This window comes from Uranotaenia lowii, chromosome 3, assembly GCF_029784155.1.
Source record: "Uranotaenia lowii strain MFRU-FL chromosome 3, ASM2978415v1, whole genome shotgun sequence".
NCBI lineage: Eukaryota > Metazoa > Arthropoda > Insecta > Diptera > Culicidae > Uranotaenia > Uranotaenia lowii.
This window is the reverse complement of record NC_073693.1, coordinates 14044214-14067978: the sequence shown is the minus strand read 5'-3', so window position 1 is coordinate 14067978 and position 23765 is coordinate 14044214. Positions and strand designations below refer to the sequence as shown.

Sequence of the window (23765 nt, the reverse complement as noted above, 5' to 3'; positions counted from 1 at the left end):
TTGTTTTTCTTCGAAGATGATGGATTGAATCTCAACCGTACCGATGGTTCCCCGAAATTCCAATCAGAAACTTCAATCCAACCCCTTGGAACAATCTGAACTTACCCACAGTGTCTGCCCATGACCTCCATGATGAAGGTGCGCTGATGCGAGTAGGCAGTACTGACGATGGCGTCGATGGCCTCGATGATCCTGTGTAGGGCCGAATCCGTACCGATGGTCATGTCGGTGCCGCAGAAATCGTTATCGATCGAACCGACCATGCCGGCAATGTGCAGACTTTTGTACTTCAGGCGCTGATCCTGGGTAATCTTTCCCGAGGCCAGCAGCTCATCCAGTAGACTTCCCCACTCCTGCCGGAAGAGGTTGGCTCCAGTGAGGGAACCGTCACCGCCGATCACCACCAGATTGGTGATGCCACGGCTGACCAGGTTGAAGGCGGCCTGCAGCCGACCGGCACGTTCCTTGAAGTCCATGCAACGGGCCGATCCGATTACGGTTCCACCCCGATGGATGATGCTGGACACCGAGGACCAGTTGGCTTCGACGATGTTATCGCCACCGTCCACCATGCCCTGGTAGCCCTCGCGGATGAAGTAGACCTACGGGAGGTGGAGAAAGAAGTTGGATGTAGTTTTTTTTTCGTATAGTTCAAGTTTCCTGTATCCTGTTTGTACCCTTCATAAATTTACATATGACGGATTTCACACCAAATCGACACGAAGTTGCCATGACCCTCTCACAATGTAATGAAACTTCGAGAGCATAAAGATCTTACATAGTAGAGCAAATGGTAATACTTAGTTTTTCCAAAAATTATCAACATTATTCTACATTTGAAAACTTGTCAGGCAAAAATTTTATAAACATTTTTAGCTCGAAAACATGAATTCCTAAAGAAATGTGGTTCATGAGAGAATATTCGAAAAATGATTGGTTTTAGAAAAAAAATGGTTAATTTTGTTTAATCCTACACTGAGAAAAATGCATTTTAAAAACTAAAACTGTAAGCCGGTTAATAACTTTTTCCCTTAAATATGCACAAATTGCAATGTATAGACGACTTGGAGGCGTTATTACAAAACCCGTATTAGAAAAAAAAATCATCAAATTCTGAGATTGCGTTTTTGGGAAATTAAGTTTGCATTTTTCTCAGTGTAAAATTTTAAAATATTTTCTGTCAATATTTTTTTTCTAAAAATTCAACCATTTTTCTAAAACTCTTCCGTAGGCTACATTTGTGTAGGAATTGCAATTTTAGAGCTGAAAATTTTCATAAAAAAATGGCCTGAAAAGTTTGAAGTCACTATTCAGATGTTAGTCTAGATCATTTATGGGGAAAACTAAGTTTGCCAAGTGCATTAACTACGTGAGGACTATGCACACACAGAGTTTCATTCAATTCCGAGAGGGTCATGCCAGTTATTCTGTCGAGTTGGCGCGAAATCCGTCATATCTAGATATTTGATAAAAAAAAATGCCAATTTGATATTTTTGCAGAACTACTCCTCTTTTTTATGATTTTGTAATGTGGTAACGTATTTTTTACTAAACTCCGTTGATCAAGTCTTCTTAGGTCTAAGTCTTCTTTTATAAGAGAATAAGAATAACTTATTTTTGAAGATTTGCACACAAAATGCACGAGTAAATTTTTCAAATTTTCACTATACATTTTCTTCTGAAATCTTTAAACTTAACATTTTTGGCATCAATGTATTAAGATTTCTTTAAAAATAAATAATAACTCTCAAAATTTTGTTCTTATAGATTTTCTCCATGTAAAAATTTCGATCTAAATTAAATACGAAAAATAGCTCGTCATAGCCGTAAAAGTAACTGGCAACATTGACGAAGATATAATTCAGTGCAGTGAGTTGAGTGCTGGAAGTTACAATTTTTTAACATAAGGAACAGTATTTTTGGTGCCTTTGTTTAGCGACCTGAATTCATATTATTTTTCAGATTATGTCTTTCACCGCTATTTGGATATGGCGTGTGTAAATTTTCAAATAAATCAGTTTTGAGTAAAATCGGTCTTATAAACTTACATGAACAGATTTTGAATTCATTTATTATCGTCCATTAAATCGAGTACATATTCAGATCTTGCCTATTCTAGTTTAAAATATACAGCGCTTTAGAGAAAATCAAATTCTATAATTTTTAGAAATTTAAAGAGTTAACACTTTGTTGAAAACTACAAAACGATTTGACTTATGTTTTAAAATTTTTTAAAGATCCAAGGGCCTCAACTTGGAGCCAAATCCAAAAAACTGGTTTCGGAAAAAAACACTTATACTTCGTTGTGTTCCAATAAATTCCTTAGATATTTTTTATGAACTTTTTCAAAGAGTATGGTATTCTAAAATGATTCGAAAGAGATTTATTATTTTGTTTTATACAGTATGAAAGAAAGGTGGATAGACAGGCATTAGTGCGCCAATAGAGGAAAGCTTGATCGGTGTTGAAATTTTAGGTTAGAGGGCATGTTGATGAACGTTATTATGATTGTAACGCCTCTGCTCTACACCTTCATGGGAGCTTTTCATCAACATGCCCTCTAGCCTAAAATTTCAACACCTACCAAGCTTTCTTCTATTGGCGCACTAATGCCTGTATACCTTTCTTTCATACTCTACAACATAAAAAAATCCCTTTAGAATTTAGTCCCGCCGAATATGCCATTAAACACTTCGAATCATAAAATATACGGCGATTAAAATCTCATAGATATTCTAAAATTAAAACAAATCATTTTACACCATTTTAACAAAAAACAAAGTTTATTTGACGTTAACGGATGCGACGCATGTTTTTTTTTAATTTTTGCACCTTATTTAAACCCCTGTGCCAGCAACAAATTTTCATATTCAGTTGATTTGGTCTTGTTTATTTGAAAAAGAAAACATAAATATTTAATAAGATGAAAGTCAAAAATTTGTGAACCAAATTTTTTCTTTGCTTTTTTTATGGAAAATGTACCTTGGAACAGTTGGTCAAAAGATTTCACGTCTAAAGATCGACCTATAGGTCGACTATAGTCCTGTCAGGTTCAAGTCAATCTCTGAAACAAAGATTTTTCATCAGAATAATTGTTAGAATAATTCGTGAAAGGCATTTCACTGTTGATTTTCAATTCCGTGCGCCTTTGCCTGATTGGCACATTGAAAATGGACTTCCACTCATGATAAGTAGATGTTTGATAGTAAATTTACGTCAAGCGCTTCAGCGTTAACTCTATCATCTCATACAAAATCATATTTAGCCTAGGCCAAAATTCGTGCACAATCCATATAGTTACGACCAGTTATCAGGAATATGTGATTCACTCATGTGGGGTTAGAATATAAAAAATTACAAAATTTGATAATATTTTGTTCACTATAATTATCACTAAATGCAATGAAATGAAGTTGTTGGTAAATTTTTAAACATCATCAAACCCCACAATTTTTTACATTTTTGGTATCGATGAAATAAACACAACTCTCCGGAAATGACATTTGATTTTCAGTTAGCAGGGTTTTTTCAATGAGATTACATATAATAAAATAGAGGAAGAAAATTACAATTAAAATAGCATTCAATGATTCGTTCTAGATGGTTACCTCGATTTTTTTCAATTTTGTCACTTATACCCTTTTGGCTAATTAAATAATTAATAACTTTTAATTTAATAATCTTTGAAATATTCTATAGTTTAAAAAACAGAAACTTTACTGGAATTTTACCTATTTTCAATAGTTATTTCGAAAATTAGGGCTGAAACAAAAAACTTATTACATATTTGCTATCAGCGCTCTCAATTTAGTCAGATTCAGCTTAAAAATTCTTTGCATCATTGGAAAAAGATGAATTTTGTCGGCTTGTGTAATCATTCAGCATCATTCAACGGTATTGGTTTTCTTAATTCTTAAAAAAAATTCTACTTAACTACTAAGTAGAGCCGAGTCAAATTTTGTGAATTTAAAAAAAATTGTAAGAAAATGATTTTTTTTAACAGGAAAGAAATTAAAAATTTATACATTTTTGTCAGAATGTTAAATAAAAATTTTTACTAATCAAAGGTTTAAGAATTAAAAGATGTACCACTTCAAATTGCATAACTTTGTAAACGCTGTAGAAAAAAACCCATTGGGTATTTTTGCTTGAAAATATGCATAAAGGTAGCTGAAGGTGTATAGTTTACAATGTTTTTTTTTTATTTTTCTGTATTTTGAAAGTTGGAAAAAATAGTGTCATGGAAAGAGAAATGATGCAAATTGATTTTACGCAAACTTCAGAAAATACTCGACTCTTTCAATGGGGAAACGACTTGCACTTGTGCTGCAACTTAAGGTTTATGATTAATCGTTGCTACGCAGTTCTGAGAATCAATAGAGGAAGGTTAGGGGTCCGAATGGTTATTTTATTAGTAACTTGGACGGACCTGTAGCGAGTGAATATAGTTTTGGGCAAATCCTCTAAACTTCGGTCAGGAAACTCCGTAGAGACTCCATTGGAAGCTTTGACCAAAACTGTTTCCCAAAGTTTTTTACATTTTTACTGATATTTTATTGAATTGATGAGAAAATTATACATTAATATTCTGGATCAAATACACAATTGACACAATTCGCAAAAAAAACGATTTATAGTTTTGTCTTCATCTGCAAAACTCTTAGACCGATTTTGGAATCATCTAAATATTTGGTTTATTGCCATCAAGTTTGTAAACTTTTGATGGTATCGTATTTCAAGATAAATACAAAATGAACCGAGAATGAAGTTGGTCTCTAACAAAAACCTGATTCACTTTATTTCTCCCAAAGCTCTCTACAGCTGGATTTGTATTCTTCGGTCGGTTTAAAGTGCCAACTAAGCTGTAAGGTGGTCGATCAATTTCGATCTATTTTCATTCGTTCCACTATTCAAAGGATGCTTTGAAGTGATATGAAGTCAAAACAGCCAGTTTTGTATTCAAAAACATCAATTCTCCCAACGCACAGGAACTAGGACCCCTTTGAAAATACTGTACTCATTGGAAACAGGCGCTCAGTAAGCATCTTAAAGAGAAAAAGTTGGTTTCTGTATAACAGAAGCTGCGCAAAATCCTTTGGGTGGAGTTGGGCCTAATGAACGATTGTACGAATATATGGTATTTAACAGGAATGAAGTAAATATACCAAAAGATCAAAAATGGTTTCAAGTTAATTGTCTGCAAGTTTGAAAAGAATCGGTCAGCAAGGTAATTTTTCTGTGATGCAATTTGATGTGGGACACTAGATGGGATATTGAAAACTTCTTTTTGGTTCAAAACTCATCCATGATTTTTTAAAGAACTTTTGAGTTTACATGAGTAAATTTGAATTTCTAGAGTTGTATGGCAAAATTGAAAATTTTGTATCAAAAATCAACATCATTTTTGTTTCTTCTGTTATTAGTTGTTGATAATCATCACTTTCAGTTTAATCGGAAAATATCAGTGCTTATTTCTAAATGAAACATTATGCGAGCTTCTGCAAAATACACTTTTTTTTAAATATTACAAAGAAATTATATAAAATTCTAGGAAATTCTAAGCGATTTTTTAAATTGATTAAATTTGTGAACTTAAAAAATACTTAAAAAAAGTGTTTAAAAACATTATGAATTACTGTTTACTTTAAACGATGTTCAGTCACAGTGAAATACAGTTAGTATCTGATCCCGTTTTAAGTGCCTAACCATATCCATTCTTCAGTAAGCGATTCACCCTTGGAATGATCTTCCCAAGTGGGTATTGAGGTATTTACCGATAAAATTTGTAGAGCTCCCGGATTTTTTGCTTTCTTCTTCATCTTCCGTGGGCGGGTCCATTTTTATATAGTCGAAATTCTTGGTTTAAATTTATATATATTTCGTCTCATCGAAACACGCAGCACGAAGCACGAAGCATATATTCCTGAATGGTTGGTCTCGTCATTGACAAAGGTCACGCACGGCGACAAGCGGAATTCTATTAGGACAGCGCCGCTGATGTCGATTGGCTCACATTTATCAATTTTCATTAATTTGTCCTCTTTTGGTGTTTGCGGTGTTAGCAAAAGCTATCAGTTTTTGAATAAAATGAATTCTACACTTTTATAAATTTTCCTCAGAATTGTAACTTGTTGTGATGATATACTATTTGATTCAAATGCAACAAGTTGTCATTCATTTTTAACACTAAACATACCGTCACTTTGTATACATGTACATATTTTTACCGTCGGGGGTCGAATTACCCCGCACACCTTTTCCGCATAAACTGTCTTGGTATGAAATTTCCTTTCTTGTGCATATAGTTTTATTTCCTAAATCTTGCGTTAACATACTGAAAATCCAGTGCAAAGCCGAATTTACGTGTTAGAATAGTCCAAATATAATTGAGTATATCTGGATAGTCTCAAAAAATGCAGATTGATAAAAAATTTGGAAAAAAACGCTACCTTTGAATATTTGTTGAAAATTCTGTGTTTCGTGTTTTATAAATCTAAAGATTTCAGAATGTCGCAAATTACTTCAACTTTCCGATTCACAAATAACGTCAACTTTCCGATTCACTTTTCAAAAATTTCCTACTGTTACTGGAACAGCTTTGGCGGTTGATTCATTAAAAAGTACGGTTCTTACATGACTTTTTTAAACTTTTAGCGGCCATGATCTTGAGGAATTTAAACAAATATTTCTATATGTGCAACATATAGCTCCTTCAGTTTTCTCAATATATCTTTGAAAGATATGTGTGTGTTCGTTTAAAAAACAATAGAAATTTAAATATTTAAAATACAACGGTTCAGAATTGTTCAGAAATAATGTCTCTTCCGGTTTTTATGCTCCAAAATTCGAACTTTTCACGATTTTAACTGAACCTGTTAGAAATATGTATAAACATACTGACTTTTGTGAATATTTTGTAATTATGAAAAAATACAAACAAAATTATAATGTTAATTAATTAATCCAGGATTGGGTATAAGTGCTGGATTTTTTTTTGATTATTTTCAAAATTGAAATATCAAATGGCCAGAGAAACTTTGCCAAATGATCCAAAGCATTATTCATGATGAAGAGACTGACTGTTTGAAAAATTATTAGATACCTACAATTCTTCACACAAAATTCATCCTAATTATCTATAAAGTTCAACGCTCTTTAAAACATGCGTAGTAACATAAGAAGTCTAGCACTTGTTCAGCGAGACATGTCTCAATCAGCTTTGACAAAATTCATTCAACAGCATCAATTATTTAAAATAGATAACACTGCTACTTTCCTTCACATTTTGTCCTTTCGGCGCTTCTCGTGGCCATCAGAGGCGGAAGCAGTTGTCTAAGTATCAATCAATCGTCATTGAACGGTTTGTCTATGTCTATATGGCTTTTCACTTTTCCCTTCCCCGTCTGCAATTTCTCCCAAAACCTTACCTTACAACCGACGTAAATGCCCATACGGACTACGGCTCGGACGGCCGCATTCATGCCCTGGGAATCGCCACCGCTGGTAAAGACGGCAATTCCCTTACCCTTGTGGGCTCCATGCTGAATGAACCGTTGAACCGGTGCTGATGGGGCCATACTTTCTTCTTCACTTGTTTGCCTTTTTATTAAGACAGGAGGATAATATTCCTATTCCTTTCGAGATTTATTATTTCCGCCAACTCTGGAACAAATTGAAAGAGAAAAAAACAAACACAACACTTATGTGGGGTTTTCCAATTTTCCGCCAAGGAAAATTCTATCACTCGTCTAGGTATCACTTTCACTTTCTCATGGGAGGAAAAAAAGCTCCCTTCCTTATCAGCTTAGATTGTGGTATAATATGAGGACAGTAGCTGGTTGGGTAAATTTGCACTGTTAGATGTTCCTCGATCCTTTCAGCTCTAGCACTAGATGTGAATTGCACTTTTATTTTCACCAATCCATTTCGTGGGGTGAACGATGTTGTAACAGAGTTGAATCCTTGCACACACCCACAAAATAAGAAAAAAATAAGTGAATTCAACACGGCTTATCAATACGCTCACTGAAGAAAGGCTTTTATATCTACAATCACTGCACTGTGATTAATCCTTTCGAGTGCACTTCTTCGGAGAGCAACAACGACGTAACTTTTCAACGAATGCCTTCTATAGAAGCTAGGAGGAACTCACTTGAAAATTCTGCAACTCGACGATCGATCTGAGCAGAGAACACAAGAGTCTCGAAAATAAATCCAGCGATCAAACTCACCACGTAAAGAACCACGAACTAACCGATCCGAGAGACAATCCGGAGTTTAGTAGGAGGGCTCCAGCAGAATCGAAGTACCCGAACGCAACCGAATTCGAGCCTGCCGTCTGTTATAATGCACCGATTTTTCCCTTCTGGCACCAAAGGTTACCGAGAATGACATCTCAAGGTGACTTTAGACAGAAGCTCGGCCAGCGGCGTAATGCCCAGCGAGTTTCCTGACGGGTGTTTTGCGATCGGTTTATTTTGACCGGCAGATAACAGCAAAAGTATCGCCTTTTTAAATAATATTTTGATTGGAAAAAAAACAAAAAATTATGATTTGTAAATTAAACTAGTCAAAATAATCAAAAGTATTGAATTTCTAAGAAAAATTTAATATTAAAATTTCAACCTGCCAATGTCAAAACGGAGGGATAAAAAACTCACTGGGCATTACGCGGACGCAGCTTACACTGCCTGAACTGATGTTTGAAAAGCTTCATACTTGTCACTCGCGACGCGAAAGCTCAGCTGAAAACAATTTCCACTTGCCCTCTCCAACGCTCTCTTCATATAAACAAACCATTCTTTTCCCACCCGGTCCCAACGATTGTAGGTGGAAAATGCCACCCAAATGAAAGCTCTCAAACGAAACAGATGTTTTCCAAGAGCATAATCAGCTGTTGGTTAATCAAATTTTGAATGAAAAATGTCTTTGTGAAAGAAATTGAACACAATCTACCAAACGCAATTATGATGAAATTTTGGTAATACCCCAACGCCTTAGCAATGTTGCCTCAGTTCGTTGAAATCACTTCCATAAAAAGACGCTTCGAAAAATGCCGGTTTTTGTGCGGAGAAGACAGCAGGCATGATTCAGAATCAGTCTCGAAACGAAACAAAAACCGAGAGCGGGAGAGTTGTTTGCAAAACCAAAAAAAGCTTTCAATAACTTTCGGTCTCTCTTTTCGCTTTGTTTTCCGAATCTCAGAGCGCGCAAATATAGGGGACGCGTGTTTTGTTGCACGTGCTTCTACTTCCATTGCATTTTCATTTCCATGAGACGAGTTACAAAATAACTGAAATTCATAAATAAACGATTCAAGATTTATGAATATAGATTCAAAATTTAAGATTCAAGATTGAAAATACAGATTCAAGATTCAAGTTTCAGATCAAAGATTCAAGAATTCAAGATTCAGATTCAAGATTCAGATTCTAGATTCAGGTTCAAGATTTAGATTCAAGATTCAGATTCAAGACTCGCAGATTCAAAATTCAGATTCAAGATTCAGATTCAAGATTCGATTCAAGATTCAGATTCAAGATTCAGATTCAAGATTCAGATTCAAGATTCAGATTCAAATTCAAGAATTCATGATTAGGATTCAACATGCAGAGCCAAAATTAAGGCTCAATATGACGAACCAGCCAAAGGCTGAAAGTCTCTTAAAAAAAGAAAAAAAGGCTCAATATGCAGATTACTGGTTCAAAATTCAGATGTAAATTAAGGTTAAAATTTAGACTACACAGCAAAAAACGTGCACATAACTTGAGTCGCAAATGGTACCTAATATTATCTACATGTTTTTGATGTATCAGCTACTCCATAAATGTGACGTAGTAGACAAATCAGAGTATGAGAATAATGTTCTAAGCGCTATCATTTAAAATTTTCCCTAGACTTTATCATACATTTATTTATTCAGCATTCAATTAGGGGTTTTTATCAAGTTGAAAAGGGTTGTCGAAATTCAAGTCAAAAACAAACTGAGTCAACGACTTTGAAGCAACTAAAAATTTATTATCAGTCGATGTGTTTAGTTTATATTTGTTAAAATTACTTATCCTATACAAACTTTAATCAACATTTTCTGTGCAGCATTCCCCTTATCTTGAAGTAGTACTTCCATGCTGGAGTTGCTCGAATATGGGGCCATAAGTTGAATCATCGCTATTTTCGGATTCAGATTTCATGTTGGGACGATCACTGGAGTTTCACCAAGTTTTGTTTCCAAATCGACTGGTTCGAGTCACTTCGTTTTTCGCAAGCCAAAACACATCATTTTATCAAGCTTTAAATGAAAAAAACCACAGGAAAGATGAATAAAATAAAATGCTTCCCTTATCATCCTGGTGTTTCAAATCATAAAATTTTCTACCGCTGATTCAAATGGGCAAAATTCCCTAAAAATAAGAAATAGTGCAATGAAACTTAAAGCAATAGTTTTGCTTAGAAATTTACTTGATTTTGGTAGTACTTACAAGCCAAACAAATACTGCTGAGCTCCGTAATCCGTTTCAAACTTTTGGAAATGAATTAAATTTTATACGTCATCGTTACATTTTTTTTTTTGCTGTGTACAGTACAGTACTGATAATTCGAGAAAATTACAGTAATTATGAAAGTGACAAAAATAACAAGTTTCCAAATTGACCAAAATGACAGGAATAAAAAAAACCTTTAAGGATCGCGAAGAAATCTTGGCCAAAAAATCCCACAATTCGGCATTCTATACCTTAGAATCCACTGGATCAAATTCTACAAATTTAGTATCATTGAGTTATCTATTCTGTTGTGTTTAATAACGTAGAACAAAGTTTCATCATTAAATTTATAACATTTTGGGTATTCTTTCCATTGTAGCATACTCACGGCAAGCGAAAAATCAAGAATAATTCTCTTATTTGGTCTTCAATGTTTTAATAAAAAATAAGAATGATAAAAAAGATTAAGACAAAAATGATAAAATGAACATAGATTTAAAAATGAATTGACAAAATTTAAAAAATAAATTAAAAAACTTCAAACAATGATAAAAAAAAAGTTGAATAAAAAAATGCAAAAAGATAAAAATTTGAAAAAAAAAGAACAAAAACTAAAAATAACAAAAAAATGACAAATTTTTAAAAATATAAATAAAATTAAAAAAAAACAAAACAATATTAAAAAATGAAAAAATTACTTAAAACGGCAAAAACGAAAAAAAAAATCAAAACGCAAAAAAGAATATGAAATTCAACAAAAAGGGTTTGGGGATGAATAAGCCATAATGCTCAAAATCCCGGAAAAAAATATGAGATTCAACAAAAATGCCAGAAAAAACGAACACACACATACAAATTATCACAATAACAAAAATTGTTAAAATAACAAAATGTATTTACACAATTGTGAAAAAATACGTAAAATGAAAAAAAAGACTCTAATGAATGACAAAACATACAAACATGTCAAAAATACTGAAAATGACAAAAAATTACACATATTCAAAAATAACAATACATACCTACTACAAAAAATGAAGTTCCAGTAGATGAAAAGGAAAAAAAAGACCAAATAACAAGAATTACCAAAAATATAAAAATGGAAACATTAACACGAATACAAATGACAAAAAGCCATATAACGACAAAAAAAAAAAAATAACGACCAAAAAAAAAAAAAAACAAAAATGACGAACATGAAAACAATTACAAAAATAAAAAAAAATGCCACAAATATGACAAAAAATGACGAAAATGATTGTAATGATCAATATGAAAACAACTACAGAAGATTTACAAAATACGACAGTAATCACAAAAAATGACAAAAATGGACAAAAAATAAAAAATTAAGAAAAGATGACAAAAATTGAACATTAGTGAAAAATTAAAATGTGTGAAAATAACAAATATACACCGGATTGAGATGTAAAGTGACACTCGGGAGTTTTTAGTGATCTTAGTGATATTGACGTTTTAATACATCGGATTGGTCGAAAATTTGCACATAGGTGTTATTACGGACAAACAATTGATTTCACTTATCCAAATTAAAAACAGGGGTCTGCCAAAGGGGTCGTGCATATTAACTATTCACTGTTAATGTGATATTGTCGTTATTATACATAGGATTCAGATGAAAATTGGTACACGAGGGTTTTGATGTACGAGCATTGGATTTCAGGTATTAAATTCAGTGTAAGGGGCCGGAAAAGGGGGTCGTCCATATTACCCTTTCAATATTTTTGCAATATCGTCGTTTTTTGACATAGGATTGGAATGAAAATTTGAACACGGTAGTTTTCGGGAACGGGCAATCGATTATAGATATCAAATGTTTTGCCAAGGGTCGACGAAAGGGATCGTCCATGTTAATCAATTTTTCACGGTTTTAGCCATATTGACGTTATTATGCAATGGATTTCTTTGAAAATTTGCACACGGGAATTTGAGGGAAGGGCATTCAATTTCAGATTTCAAAGATTGTAGAAGAGGCCATCGAAAGGGGTTAACTTTTTTTTTTTCTTTTTTTGTGATGGTCCCACAGGCCCTTTTTGGCAATAATTGCGTTGTTATGCAACGATCGAGTCAAAATTTATACACGGGGGTTTTTGGCACAGTCAACTGATTCCTGATTTTAAATTTAATAGCAGACGACAAAAAAAGTAATCGTCCAATATTTTTGCAATTATTACTTAACAATGAATTCGGAAGTGCACCTGGAAAATGTTCGAAGTTCAAAACGAAACGGAGTTCGTATGGGATCAGCTATAGTTATTGAATAAATTTAGATGAGAATTGCCTCACGGAAAGTTTAAGGAACGGTAAATTGGTTTCAGGAATCAAATATGGTGTAAAGGGTCTGCAAAAGGGGTCGTCACCATAACTGTTTATGGTTTTAAGATATTGACGTTATTATGTATAGGAATGGGATTGATAATTCTACACCAGGGTTTTATGAGACGGGGAATTATATGGATGTTTGTCTTGTTTCTTTTAATTAATTAGTCAAAAAGGAAATATAACAACTAAAGGGGGCCCCGTGAGTTTTTTTCTTGAATAGTGTTTCTCTTACATAATTTAGGGATAAGCAGTTCTTCCGCATTTGCGAGCTGAGAATATCAAAATCTTGGTATTGAATTTCATAATTTTCAACCCAAAACGTGGACAAAAATAATGTTAACCGAAATTGGAAAAAATAACAAAAGAAATTTAGAAGAATATTTAGAAGAATCAGGATGTTTTGTACACGCAAAATAATTTGAAAATTAATTCTACGATATTTTTCACGTAGACTGAGCTTTGATGCATCCCATCGATTCCACGTAAATTTGGAGTAACTAATTTTTTTCATCATGAATTTCACGTAAAGTTTAAGGAAATGGCTTTTGAAATCAATGGAGCAATTTTCTCAAATGTTTGGTTATAAATTCTTATAAAAAAAAGAGCTGGCATCCCTCAGTTTGTTCAGCTTTGTTTGGGTTGTGAAAATCAGATTGGGCATTTTTTCCGTAATTCCATGGTTTTTTCGGAACCTTATCGACGTACTGATGCTGAAATTTTTACGCCCGTGTAAGTCAAAGCAATAAAAATATGAACTCCGCTAACCGAAAATATATTTTCCCCTCAGATCGAAAAGTGGTACGATAAGAGAAGTTCCGGCACTTCGAGAAGGAAGAGCTTCGTGGGTGCTGGAACGAATGCCAGAGGCTTTTATGCATGCATCGTTAATGGTGAGTTATTTATCAATTCTATTTTTTTTAGTAATTATTTAAATATTTTTTTTCTTTTTCAGGATTTTGGAAACCAAACTAAACTGGGCCGTAAGAGCTAGCGGAAATCGAATTTATTTTTATCAGTTACGGCGCGTTCGTAAACTGATTTTTTGGGTGATGCATCGATTTGTTTGGTAGATGTCAAATCACCTTCCAATGCTTCTGCATACAGTTTGTTTAATTTACGAACGCCAGCATCGATAAAAAGAATCACTTCGATAGAAAAAATCAATTTACGAACACGCCGTTAAAAAGTGTAGTGATAGTGTTTGTGTTTTGTTTTGAAGAATAGAGTGTAAATAAATTGAATTGAATAAAACTTTTAGAAAAAAGCCTTAACTAAATTAACCCCAATTTCAATTCGGAACAAAAATTACTTTATGTACTCTTTATCTTCACATCGTATCGAGCTCACTTGAAATAAACGTAAAATGTAGCTGAATTTCATAAAGTACAAATTCTTATTGGTGCGTTCACCTGTTATATTGGTCGAAAGTACGTGAAAATCAATAGGATAAAAATTATGTAGATTTTCACGTAGCAACGATGTGCGGATTATTTTGGGTGTACAGAACAGGTAAAGACAAACATCTCCACTTTTTCATTACATACAAACGTCTTGCAAAATAAAAATGTTTGTTATTACCTTAACTTTCCAAGTAATGGTTACTGCATTTATTTTTTATGATAAACATTTCTTAATTAAATACGGACAATATCCTGGTTATTATCAGCTATTATTATAACGTTTCACTTTTCAATCTTTATTGTTGAAATTTACGTTAGTTTATAAATTCTAAATCATTTTCCTCCCAATTTTTGACTGCATTTGCTTAGATAGCAGCTTAAATTGAACTTATCGACAGAACAGAGTTTCTCTATTGAATTTCCATCCAAATTTCCTCCTAAGACTTGAAATTCGAATTGAAACATTTTCAACTGATTTATCAAAAAATTTATCATCTACTGAAGTAAATATCCTGAATTCAGCATATCACTTTCCAAATGATTATTCTCAAATTATCATAAAAACGATCACATAGTATGGTTGCTAATATCTTTGAGTGATTCTCTCATCATGAATATGTCTATGTTTTAAATCTTATCTTTTTCCAGATTCAATTTATTGAGATTTTCAATTCTTGTGTTGATTTATCAGTTACTGAAGTTCAAATTCATAGTTTTTTTGAATTTCGAGAACTCAAGATCTTTGTTTAAGGTACCAAACTCATTTGAATCCCTTATCTAACTTGTATTTTGAGGAACGATCAATCGATTCCAGGTTTCAAATTCGTCAAAGGTAGGCCAAAGAGGTCGTCCATACTAACACTGTTTTTGCGATATTAATGCTTAAATACATTTGATTAAGATGGAAACTTGGTACGTGGGAGTTTCAAGGAACGAGTAATTGATTTCAAAAGTCAAATTTTAATTCACAGGTCTGCGAAAGGGATCGTCCATATGAACTGTTAATGTTTTTGGGGTATTGACGTTATTATGCATTGTATCCAGATGAAAATTTCCACATAGAAGTTTTGAGAGACGCTCAATTGTTTCAGATTTCTAATCTTGAGTCAGGTGTCAGCAAACATGGTCGTCCATATTATCTGTTCACTGTTTTTGCTATATTGGGGGTTATTTTGCGAGTCGAGTGACGTTACTCACAAAATTTCACTTCTTTATCCTGACTCCAGGAAATGTTTCAGAGAAGAAAGGTTAGTATGAATGAGCTCAAAAATCGATCACAGGACATTTGAGCTGAAACTTCTAGCCTAGAGTGGTTTCACGTCACGTCACGTCACAGTCACGTAACTCTCAGAATAAGCCCCATTGTCTTGGTTATGCATCGGATTATAATGAAAATTTGCACATAGGAGTTTTACAGCATATGTATGTTTTTGATTTCACATGTCAAATTTTGACAAGGATTCAGTAAAAGGGGTCGTGTTAATATTTTCGATTTTTTCGAATCATCAGCTTTAAAGTTAAATTCGAAACGAAGTTCGTACGGGATCAGGTAGTTTTTGATAAATTTCTAAACGTTTATGCAATGTTTGCACGTGAGTTGATAACAATTTTTATTTGAAGATACCAGAAACTATCTTCTATCCAAAGGATCGATAAGGAAAATTTGCGCACAGTTATTTTCGGGAATTTTGGGTATTCAATTTTGGATAATCATGTAACGAATAAGGGTCATCCTTTTCCTGGTTCATAAACCAGTAACAGTTTTAGCGACATTTTTGTGTAAATTTTACTGATAAACGCACAAATTCAAAACGGGTTTTGGGAAGAAAAAGATACGTTGTTAATGGGGGTGGCTTTCCAGCTTTTTGATAAGAATTCTATAAAATCTTATTTCTTATTCAGTGTAAGGAATATCTAACTTCGTTTGAAAAAACAATCTTATTTTATCACATTTTTAAAACTGCTTGCGAAACGAGGTTCGTACGGGATCAGCTACTTAATTATACAAAACAAATTTAAAAAATACAAAAAACACAACTCTTATATACATACAGTACCGTTCATAATTGTATAGAATTTGGAAGCACGCGCACTGTCACTTCGACTTTGAACTTCCATAACTTTTGACTCTGATGATATTTTTTGATCAAATTTTCTGCAAAAGATAGATCAACTATCACACAATCATGTCACAAAATTTTAGCTTTCTGAAGTTTGTGTGGTCTGAGATACATGAATTCTACGAAAATTGGACTTTTTGGACTTTTTTCATTCAAACTGCAATTTCTCAGAAACTGCGCTACATATTTTGTTCAAATTTTGCAGGGTGATTGTCTGAAGTTTTTGAAAAGTTCGATCGATGGGATCAAAATTTTCTGGAGGTACAATTTTTCAGGCATGAACCTAGAAATGCGATTTCTATAGAATTTTGGACGATTCATGAGAACAAAATCGTTTCCATCCACAAATCAGTCAAAAAATGTCTGGCAAAAGAAATGAAGAAAAGAAAAAATGGAATAAATGATCTATTTGTGTTTTGAAATCAGAATCTCGCGAAATTGTTTTGATTTTCTGGTTGAAATAGATCTACTGGTTGTTAAACATAAAATAGGACTTTCCTATGGAAACAATCGTCCAAAATTCTATAGAAATCGCATTTCTAGGTTCATGCCTGAAATATTGTACCTCGCGTAACTTTTGATCACATCGATCGAACTTTTCAAAAACTTTAGACATAATAGCTTTACATTTCCACAATCACTCTGCAAAATTTGAACAAAATATGTAGCGTAGTTTCTGAGATATTGCAGTTTGAATGAAAAAAGTCCAAAAAGTCCAATTTTCGTAGAATTCATGTATCTCAGACCACACAAACTTCAGAAAGCTAAAATTTTGTGACATGATTGTGTGATAGTTGATCTATCTTTTGCAGAAAATTTGATCAAAAAATATCATCAGAGCCAAAAGTTATGGAAGTTCAAAGTCGAAGTGACAGTGCGCGTGCTTCCAATTTCTATACAATTATGAGCGGTACTGTACGTATATATATATTTTTTTTTTAATCATAGGTTTGTTTATTAAGGCATTTTACTTTTCATAAAGTTTCGTTTTGCCGAGTGTATCACTTTATTAATCTATGTTAGTAGAAGGGGGAGCCGTAATAGTCCCAGCGACTCAACTGTTAGTTGTATTCTAATTTGGGGGTTGGGAAGGGGAGCGTTTAGGGTTCACTATCGGAAACATTTCTCCATCTGGGCTCGGTGGTGGCTTCCTGTAGCTGTGGATGCATGAGCTACTTCAGATTGTCGTCTTCCTGGCCAGACTTCTGGTGGAGTTTGTGGTACCCATTGGACGGTAGGTTACTCTATTGAATAGATGAAATGAACATTAATAGGGTACATATACAGGGGAAAAGCCACGAAGGAAGGAAAACTAAACGACCAATACATACGTATATGAATCCCCAAAACTTTCAAAACATGAAAAATATTGAATAAAAAGTCAAAAAGGCTATGTGATAACATATGATAAAAATAAAATAGGGCAAAGATTGAATGATAAATTTTTAAAATCATCAAAAAAAAACTATTGAAATAAAAAAATAATAAAAATAAATTTGACAAAAATGTCATTAAGCATTCTCATTCTATTTTTCGAAAATTTTCAAAATCTTCTTTATCTTGTCTTCATTATGTGATTTTTTTTTAATTTTGGATATTGTTTTCAATTTACTCATTTAAGCAATTTTCCATTCCAAATGGTACAAGTCATGGCACAAGAAACGCAATATTAATCCGGTTGTTGTTGTTATTTAGGACCACATGTTTCGATTTTGGAAGCTCCACAATAACGAGGAGACTGCGAGTTTAGTAATTTGTTCTACTAAACTTTTACAATATGTTCGATTAAAATTACCGGTTGATCGATAAAAATGTTTGAAAAAATTACCGAACACTCGGTTGAAAATGATCGAAAATTCATTAATACAAACGCTGAATCAATAAACTTTTTGCAGTTTGTTCTTTCAATGTTTAGTTCCAAAGAGCGAAAAAAAGAGCTCCAACTGTTCTCGATCCACATGCTGGAAATTCAGTAAATATTAAAAAAAAAAAATTACAGCTTCGGCGTTTTCAGTTCCGGTTGACTTAATTAGACTAAAAGAAAAGATTTTTATTTTTAGGATCAAATTGAACAGCTTTCTAAAACAGTAAGTTTTGAAACAAGTTTGACCCCGGTTTGAGAAAACACTGTATTTCGAACAGGAAACTTGGTAATGTGTAGCATCAATGTTCGTCTGCGCGAGTTGATGATTGATCGTGTAACCGGTAATAAAAGTTGTGCAATCGATCATTATTCACTACCATGACATGCGAAATGCAGAGAGAGAGTGCAGGAAGGATAAATGACGAAATTGCCCCAGTATCATTGGTTCCAATTTGGCGAAGTAAGAAGTAACTGCAACGGTTGGACGGTGAGATTTTCCCTGGAATGCGACAGGTTTTCTCGACTCGGTGACGTAATCGCATGATCATGATCAGTTTTTATATTGATCAGAGCGAACGTCTTTCGGTTGGAAAATCATTTAAAAACAAGTAGAACTTTCTTCAGAAAGGTAAACTAAAAAAAACCAGAAAATTGGTTTCCACCAACTCAAGGATTTCTTTTCTTCGTTCGATCAAAATCAAAAAACCAAAAACCCCCAGTTCTCGTCATTTTGGAGCTGTTTAATGCTTCTGTTTTTTTTTAAATACAATACCTCTTTTTTCTTCTTGTTTGACGTTATGTGGTACAACCAATGAATGGAAACAGCGATATTACCGAAAAACGAAGATGAGTAATATTTGATTCACTTTCTTTCTGGATTGTGTGTTGTGTTGTTTTTGCATTTTGCTTCGCTTTGCTGCCATGCTCAAATTTGTTTTTTTTTTCTTGTTTGTTCAGATTTTGATTAGTTTCGTTTACATTTACTGCTGGCTTTATGTTGGTTTTGCGAATGCGGGGACCCTTCCTTCCTTCCTTTTTTTTGTTCGGTTTTAGGTGAGGTTGGTTTACCCACTTTATTAGTTTGCAATTTGTTATAGCGCATTGAGTTTGCGGTTTAAATAGCTAGTTGGTAGCTTCGAAAAACGCTTGAATTAGAACTAAATTTATTGTTTTTTGTTTTCATTTATGTTGATATTTACTGATCTTTATATTCAAAGAAGTGTTTATCTTTTTGTTTTTTTGTTTTAGGTTTAATAACTGGTTTTGGATCAATTGAGAAGCAATTAAAAGCGGTAAAAACAAATCTATTTAAAAACAAAAACGATTAACATGTGGATGGATGGTAGATCGTTTACAATGACTAATTCTGCGGGGCATAATAATTTAGTTTCACTGGTATGGTTTAGATTTTTCTCCTTTAAGCATCGGAAACAATACAAACAGAATCGGTTTGAATGCACATTCACCTAACAACGGTTTTAGTTTCGGCTGTCATCGGTACCTCGATGTTCAGGAACCGGAAGTGATGCCAATATGGACCACCTCCAAAAGTTCCTCCCCGTTACTTCCAAACTCGTCGAATGAGCTTCTGAAATTAAAAACAACATAACAAAAAACACAATGTCCAACTTTCACCTGAGCGCGGACCCATGCTTTCTCCATACAAGAAAGCATCCCTCTTCCTAACACGAATCGGCCAATCGAGAGAAGCTGCGGCGGATGTGGATCGAATGTGTGTGGTGTTAAAATCGACAACAGGTGGACCGAGAAGAAATTGTCAAGAAAGTCCCATCGCCACCGATGAGAGATAAGGTAAAATAATAAGAGCGAATAGTTTTCGTTTTTTAATCTCCAGTTATCGGACAGTTAATGATGTTCCTTTTTATTTAGCTGATTTCCATAGTTTTTTGTTGTTGTTATAATACATGAAAAATCGTGAGTGTGTGTGGTTGTTGTTTCTGTGAACGCCATAAATTAGAAAAAGTTCTGGTTACAATTCTTCAACGAATGTTCTCTTGTTTTCGAGCAATCTCGACCGATATTTTTCAAACGTTTTTTCTCCGCTTTTGAACAGTAAAAATTTTACCTTTATGCGCGTTTTATGATCTCAGGTTGTTTTTTTTTGTTTGTAGAGTAATAATTTCCATATGATGTTGATGGTTTTCGTTAGCTTTCTTCTTCTCGTTAAAAAGTTTAACACCGGGGCTCTAGATGGCAAATGGCCCTGGTGCGGTATCGACTTAGTTCTTATTCTGTCGACGACGATGTTTCAAACTCTTCCTTATCAATTTGTTCTCTTTAAAGATGTTACTGCTGAACGTGTAAAAGAATTTCTGCTTCTGTCGTTTGCATTTTTCTGATGCTTGAATTGTTTGCAATTACACATTTAAGAATTTCTCTTGATTTATTTGTTTTTTTTTGGTAAAAAAGGGGAATTTTGGAAATGTTATACGCGAAACGCACGGCCAGTTTCCCCACATAAAAAATCTAGACGAGCACGTGCAGTTCCAGAGTGAGTCACAAAAAACTTCAACCGGGATGTGTACATTTATAGAAGATGCATCAATTTTTTTGTTTCTTTTTATTTCTTCTTCTTACACGTTTTCACAATTTGTATTTTTGGGGGACATAGAGGCATAGAATAATACAATTCGGTTTTCATTATATTTTACGTTTGGAACAAATGTTTCATGAGTGTTTTTGTGTTTTTTTTATGTGTGTAAACATTGTGAAAGCCGAAAAATTTTGACAGAAAATATCCCTAACAACAATATCGAGAAACTAAACCATGCAGGGAGGAAAACCGGTTGGCCACAGCCGAATATGTTCCGAGCCCGGTTTTCGATATAGAAATCATAGAAAAAACTCTTGCTGCACTATTTCATAACGTCTCAAATATGAGCAATCGATTTTAATCTAGAAAAATGTTAAAAAATAACTCTTGTGTGACACTTGATTTAGTTTGATTTTTTTTCTTTCTTTCTTTCTGATGATTCATGTGGCGAAAACTTACAAGCGATTCAAAAAACCTGTTCGCGACCTGCTGCTTTTTCTTCTAGAGTTATATAAAAACAAAACAAAAAATAACAATCTTGCTCTGCGAAGTGAAAAATCTATGTTTCCGTTAACGAAGCCATAATTTTTCGGGTGTTTCCCAAATGGAAACAATTATTCGGGAAGGGGGGATAAATAGAACATACATACAAACATGTATTTGTTTCCTCTCTTTTTTGTTGAGTGTTGGTTTGTTTTTCTTGTTTCAGCAACGCACAAGAGCCTTCTAAACCCTTGACGCTCCCTCCAGCTTCTTCTTCTGCTCCTTCTGGCTTCACAAAGAAAGTTCTGCTGTTTTGCTTTCTTTACTAGCGATTTCTTAAAGAAATGATTTTGTTTTGCTGCAATTTGCTTTCTGCTCTCTTTGTCTTGTTTCTTTTTTTAATTAATTAGTCAAAAAGGAATTTCTATTATATTTAAGTGTGTGTGTGTTTCTTGTTTTTTTTGTTGTTTGTTTATTTTTAGTTTGGTTAATTATCTCCACCTTCCTGTGGTTCGTCGCCGTCGCCTTGGGTGTCCGACGTCCACAGGGTGAGGTTGTCCCTCAGCAATTGCATGATCAGGGTGGAGTCTTTGTAGGAATCCTCGTTCAGGGTGTCCAGCTCGGCGATCGCATCGTCGAACGCCTGGTGGATTCGATCGTGTGTAAAGTGAGCATCGTCGTTTCAGATATGATTGGTTCGAGTTGAGATGGAGAACGAGAAAAATATATATTAGGCATTATCACAAAATTTACTTATTCTAAACAAAGCAAATAGAATTAATAAGAAAAGTTTAAAAGCAAATTTCAATAAACTAAAAAATTAAAACAAAAATAGAAATAATGTCAAAAAAATAAAATACACAACACTTTCCGCTTGATATAAGTCCTTTATCGGTACGATATAATATCTACTGATTAAAACATCGGCATCATCATCATAAATCATTCCATGGAGCAGGTGACAGGGTGGCCGGGCGATTGGGGTAACAGAGTGTTACGTTATTTAGTTATACCGTATAATAAGGTTAGTGTGTTTCAAGTAAAAAAAACATCATGCAATTGTTAAGTGTATCTTAAAAAATGTCAATCTTGGAATTTGAAGAATTACAGTAAAAAAAGGGAGGAAATTATCAAATTTTTTTTTAAATTTTTCTTGAGACCTTTTAAACCCTTAGTGTAATTATGGGTTTTGATTATCAGATTTTTACAGCGAAAGTTCTTTTTGTGCGTTACGCATGTTTGCTTTCAGTTTTGACGAGATGAAAAACGTGCTCGGCTCTCCGAGAGGAAACATGAATAATGTTGGAACTGATTTGATTCCCTGGTTAAAGCGGATCGATTTGACTCCCTGAGACCAATAGACTCGAGTAATCAAAAGTTGCGATGGCTTCACGGAGCTTTTTGTTCACTGCGACGAAATTAATGTTTTTTTAGTTTATTGAAATATGAATCTTCGTAACCCATGGTGAAAAACTTTTACCATGCATTTGCTATCTAAGAATTGAGCATGGCTCAGTGTTAGCGTATCTATTAATTCGAAGAACTGTGGTTAACCTGGTATTGTGCGGAACTTGTAAGATCAATAACGGTTCACTGAAAGCACTTCCAATGTATTAAATGCAGAGAAAACGCACAGATGTAACTTGGAGATTTGTTCAGATATCGGATCTAAATCCAACTAACTTTGAATGCTGCTGTTTCTGGATGATCGGCTCTTCGCAAGTTCTCACTTTCGGTTCAAAAAATATTCTCCGCTTTCGGAATCGAGTGCACTTATGTTGTATTGTTAGCTACCAAAACTCTTCACCAACGCAAAGAATTTCATAACTTAGTCACTTCACCAACACTAATATTTGACAGCAAAAAGAACTTTGCACGTATGACCCGCCACTCCAATGAAATTTGATTTCTAGCATACTCAAGGTATTCTATTCTGCTGTATAGCTTCCAAGGAGAATTTGTAAAATAAATGGTCGGCCACTATGGATTTGTTAAATAAGTAGTAGTTTTAAAATGATTTAGGTATGTGACCAAAGGGAAGATTTCATCCTATTTTTCCAAGGGATCGCCTTACTGCGTATCTTCCGAATCACATGGATCGATTCGAAGGCATTGGGCAACATTATTTAATTGTAACGTTGAGCATAGAAGTTACCATGTATGTAAGTCAATTTACTTACCGAATACGATCTTAATTTGGATTTTTTTTTTATTTAACAACCTTAAAATGTTAGAGGCATTCTGGGTGGGGCCTAGCCATAGTTCGGCAACGGAACATCCAGATTAGGTAGTTGAGTAGCAAACATTCATTCCATATCGTTTTCGGGGTTAGTTTTGATAAGCTTATTTGGCACAGGATTATCACAGCAGGGTAACAATTCGCTTTCGGGTGTTGGTTATTATTCAAGGCACTTTCCATTTAAGTGGGTTGCAGTTGGTTAGTATTTTTTTGGTTGGACAAAAGCGAACGGTTCGCGCTGGTAGTTTTTTCTGATGCACATCAAGACACAATTTCGAGTT

General features: G+C 33.9%; 2 protein-coding genes across 2 annotated transcripts in view; both read right to left on the bottom strand.

Annotated features, from left to right (window-relative positions):
• The window catches only part of LOC129750943 (ATP-dependent 6-phosphofructokinase-like), a 30212-nt gene extending 21837 nt beyond the window's left edge, over nucleotides 1-8375 (bottom strand). Inside the window, exons 1-3 of the mRNA XM_055746154.1 lie at nucleotides 8153-8375; nucleotides 7428-7662; nucleotides 106-602 (exon numbers count right to left, since the gene is read on the bottom strand). Of these exons, the coding sequence (XP_055602129.1) occupies nucleotides 106-602; nucleotides 7428-7577 (647 nt within the window). The 5' untranslated portion in view covers nucleotides 7578-7662; nucleotides 8153-8375. The remainder of the gene's footprint in view (nucleotides 1-105; nucleotides 603-7427; nucleotides 7663-8152) is intronic.
• Nucleotides 1-23765, bottom strand: part of LOC129750939 (uncharacterized) — a 126831-nt gene that overhangs the window by 88631 nt on the left and 14435 nt on the right. The gene's annotated exons all lie outside the window — the stretch shown is intronic.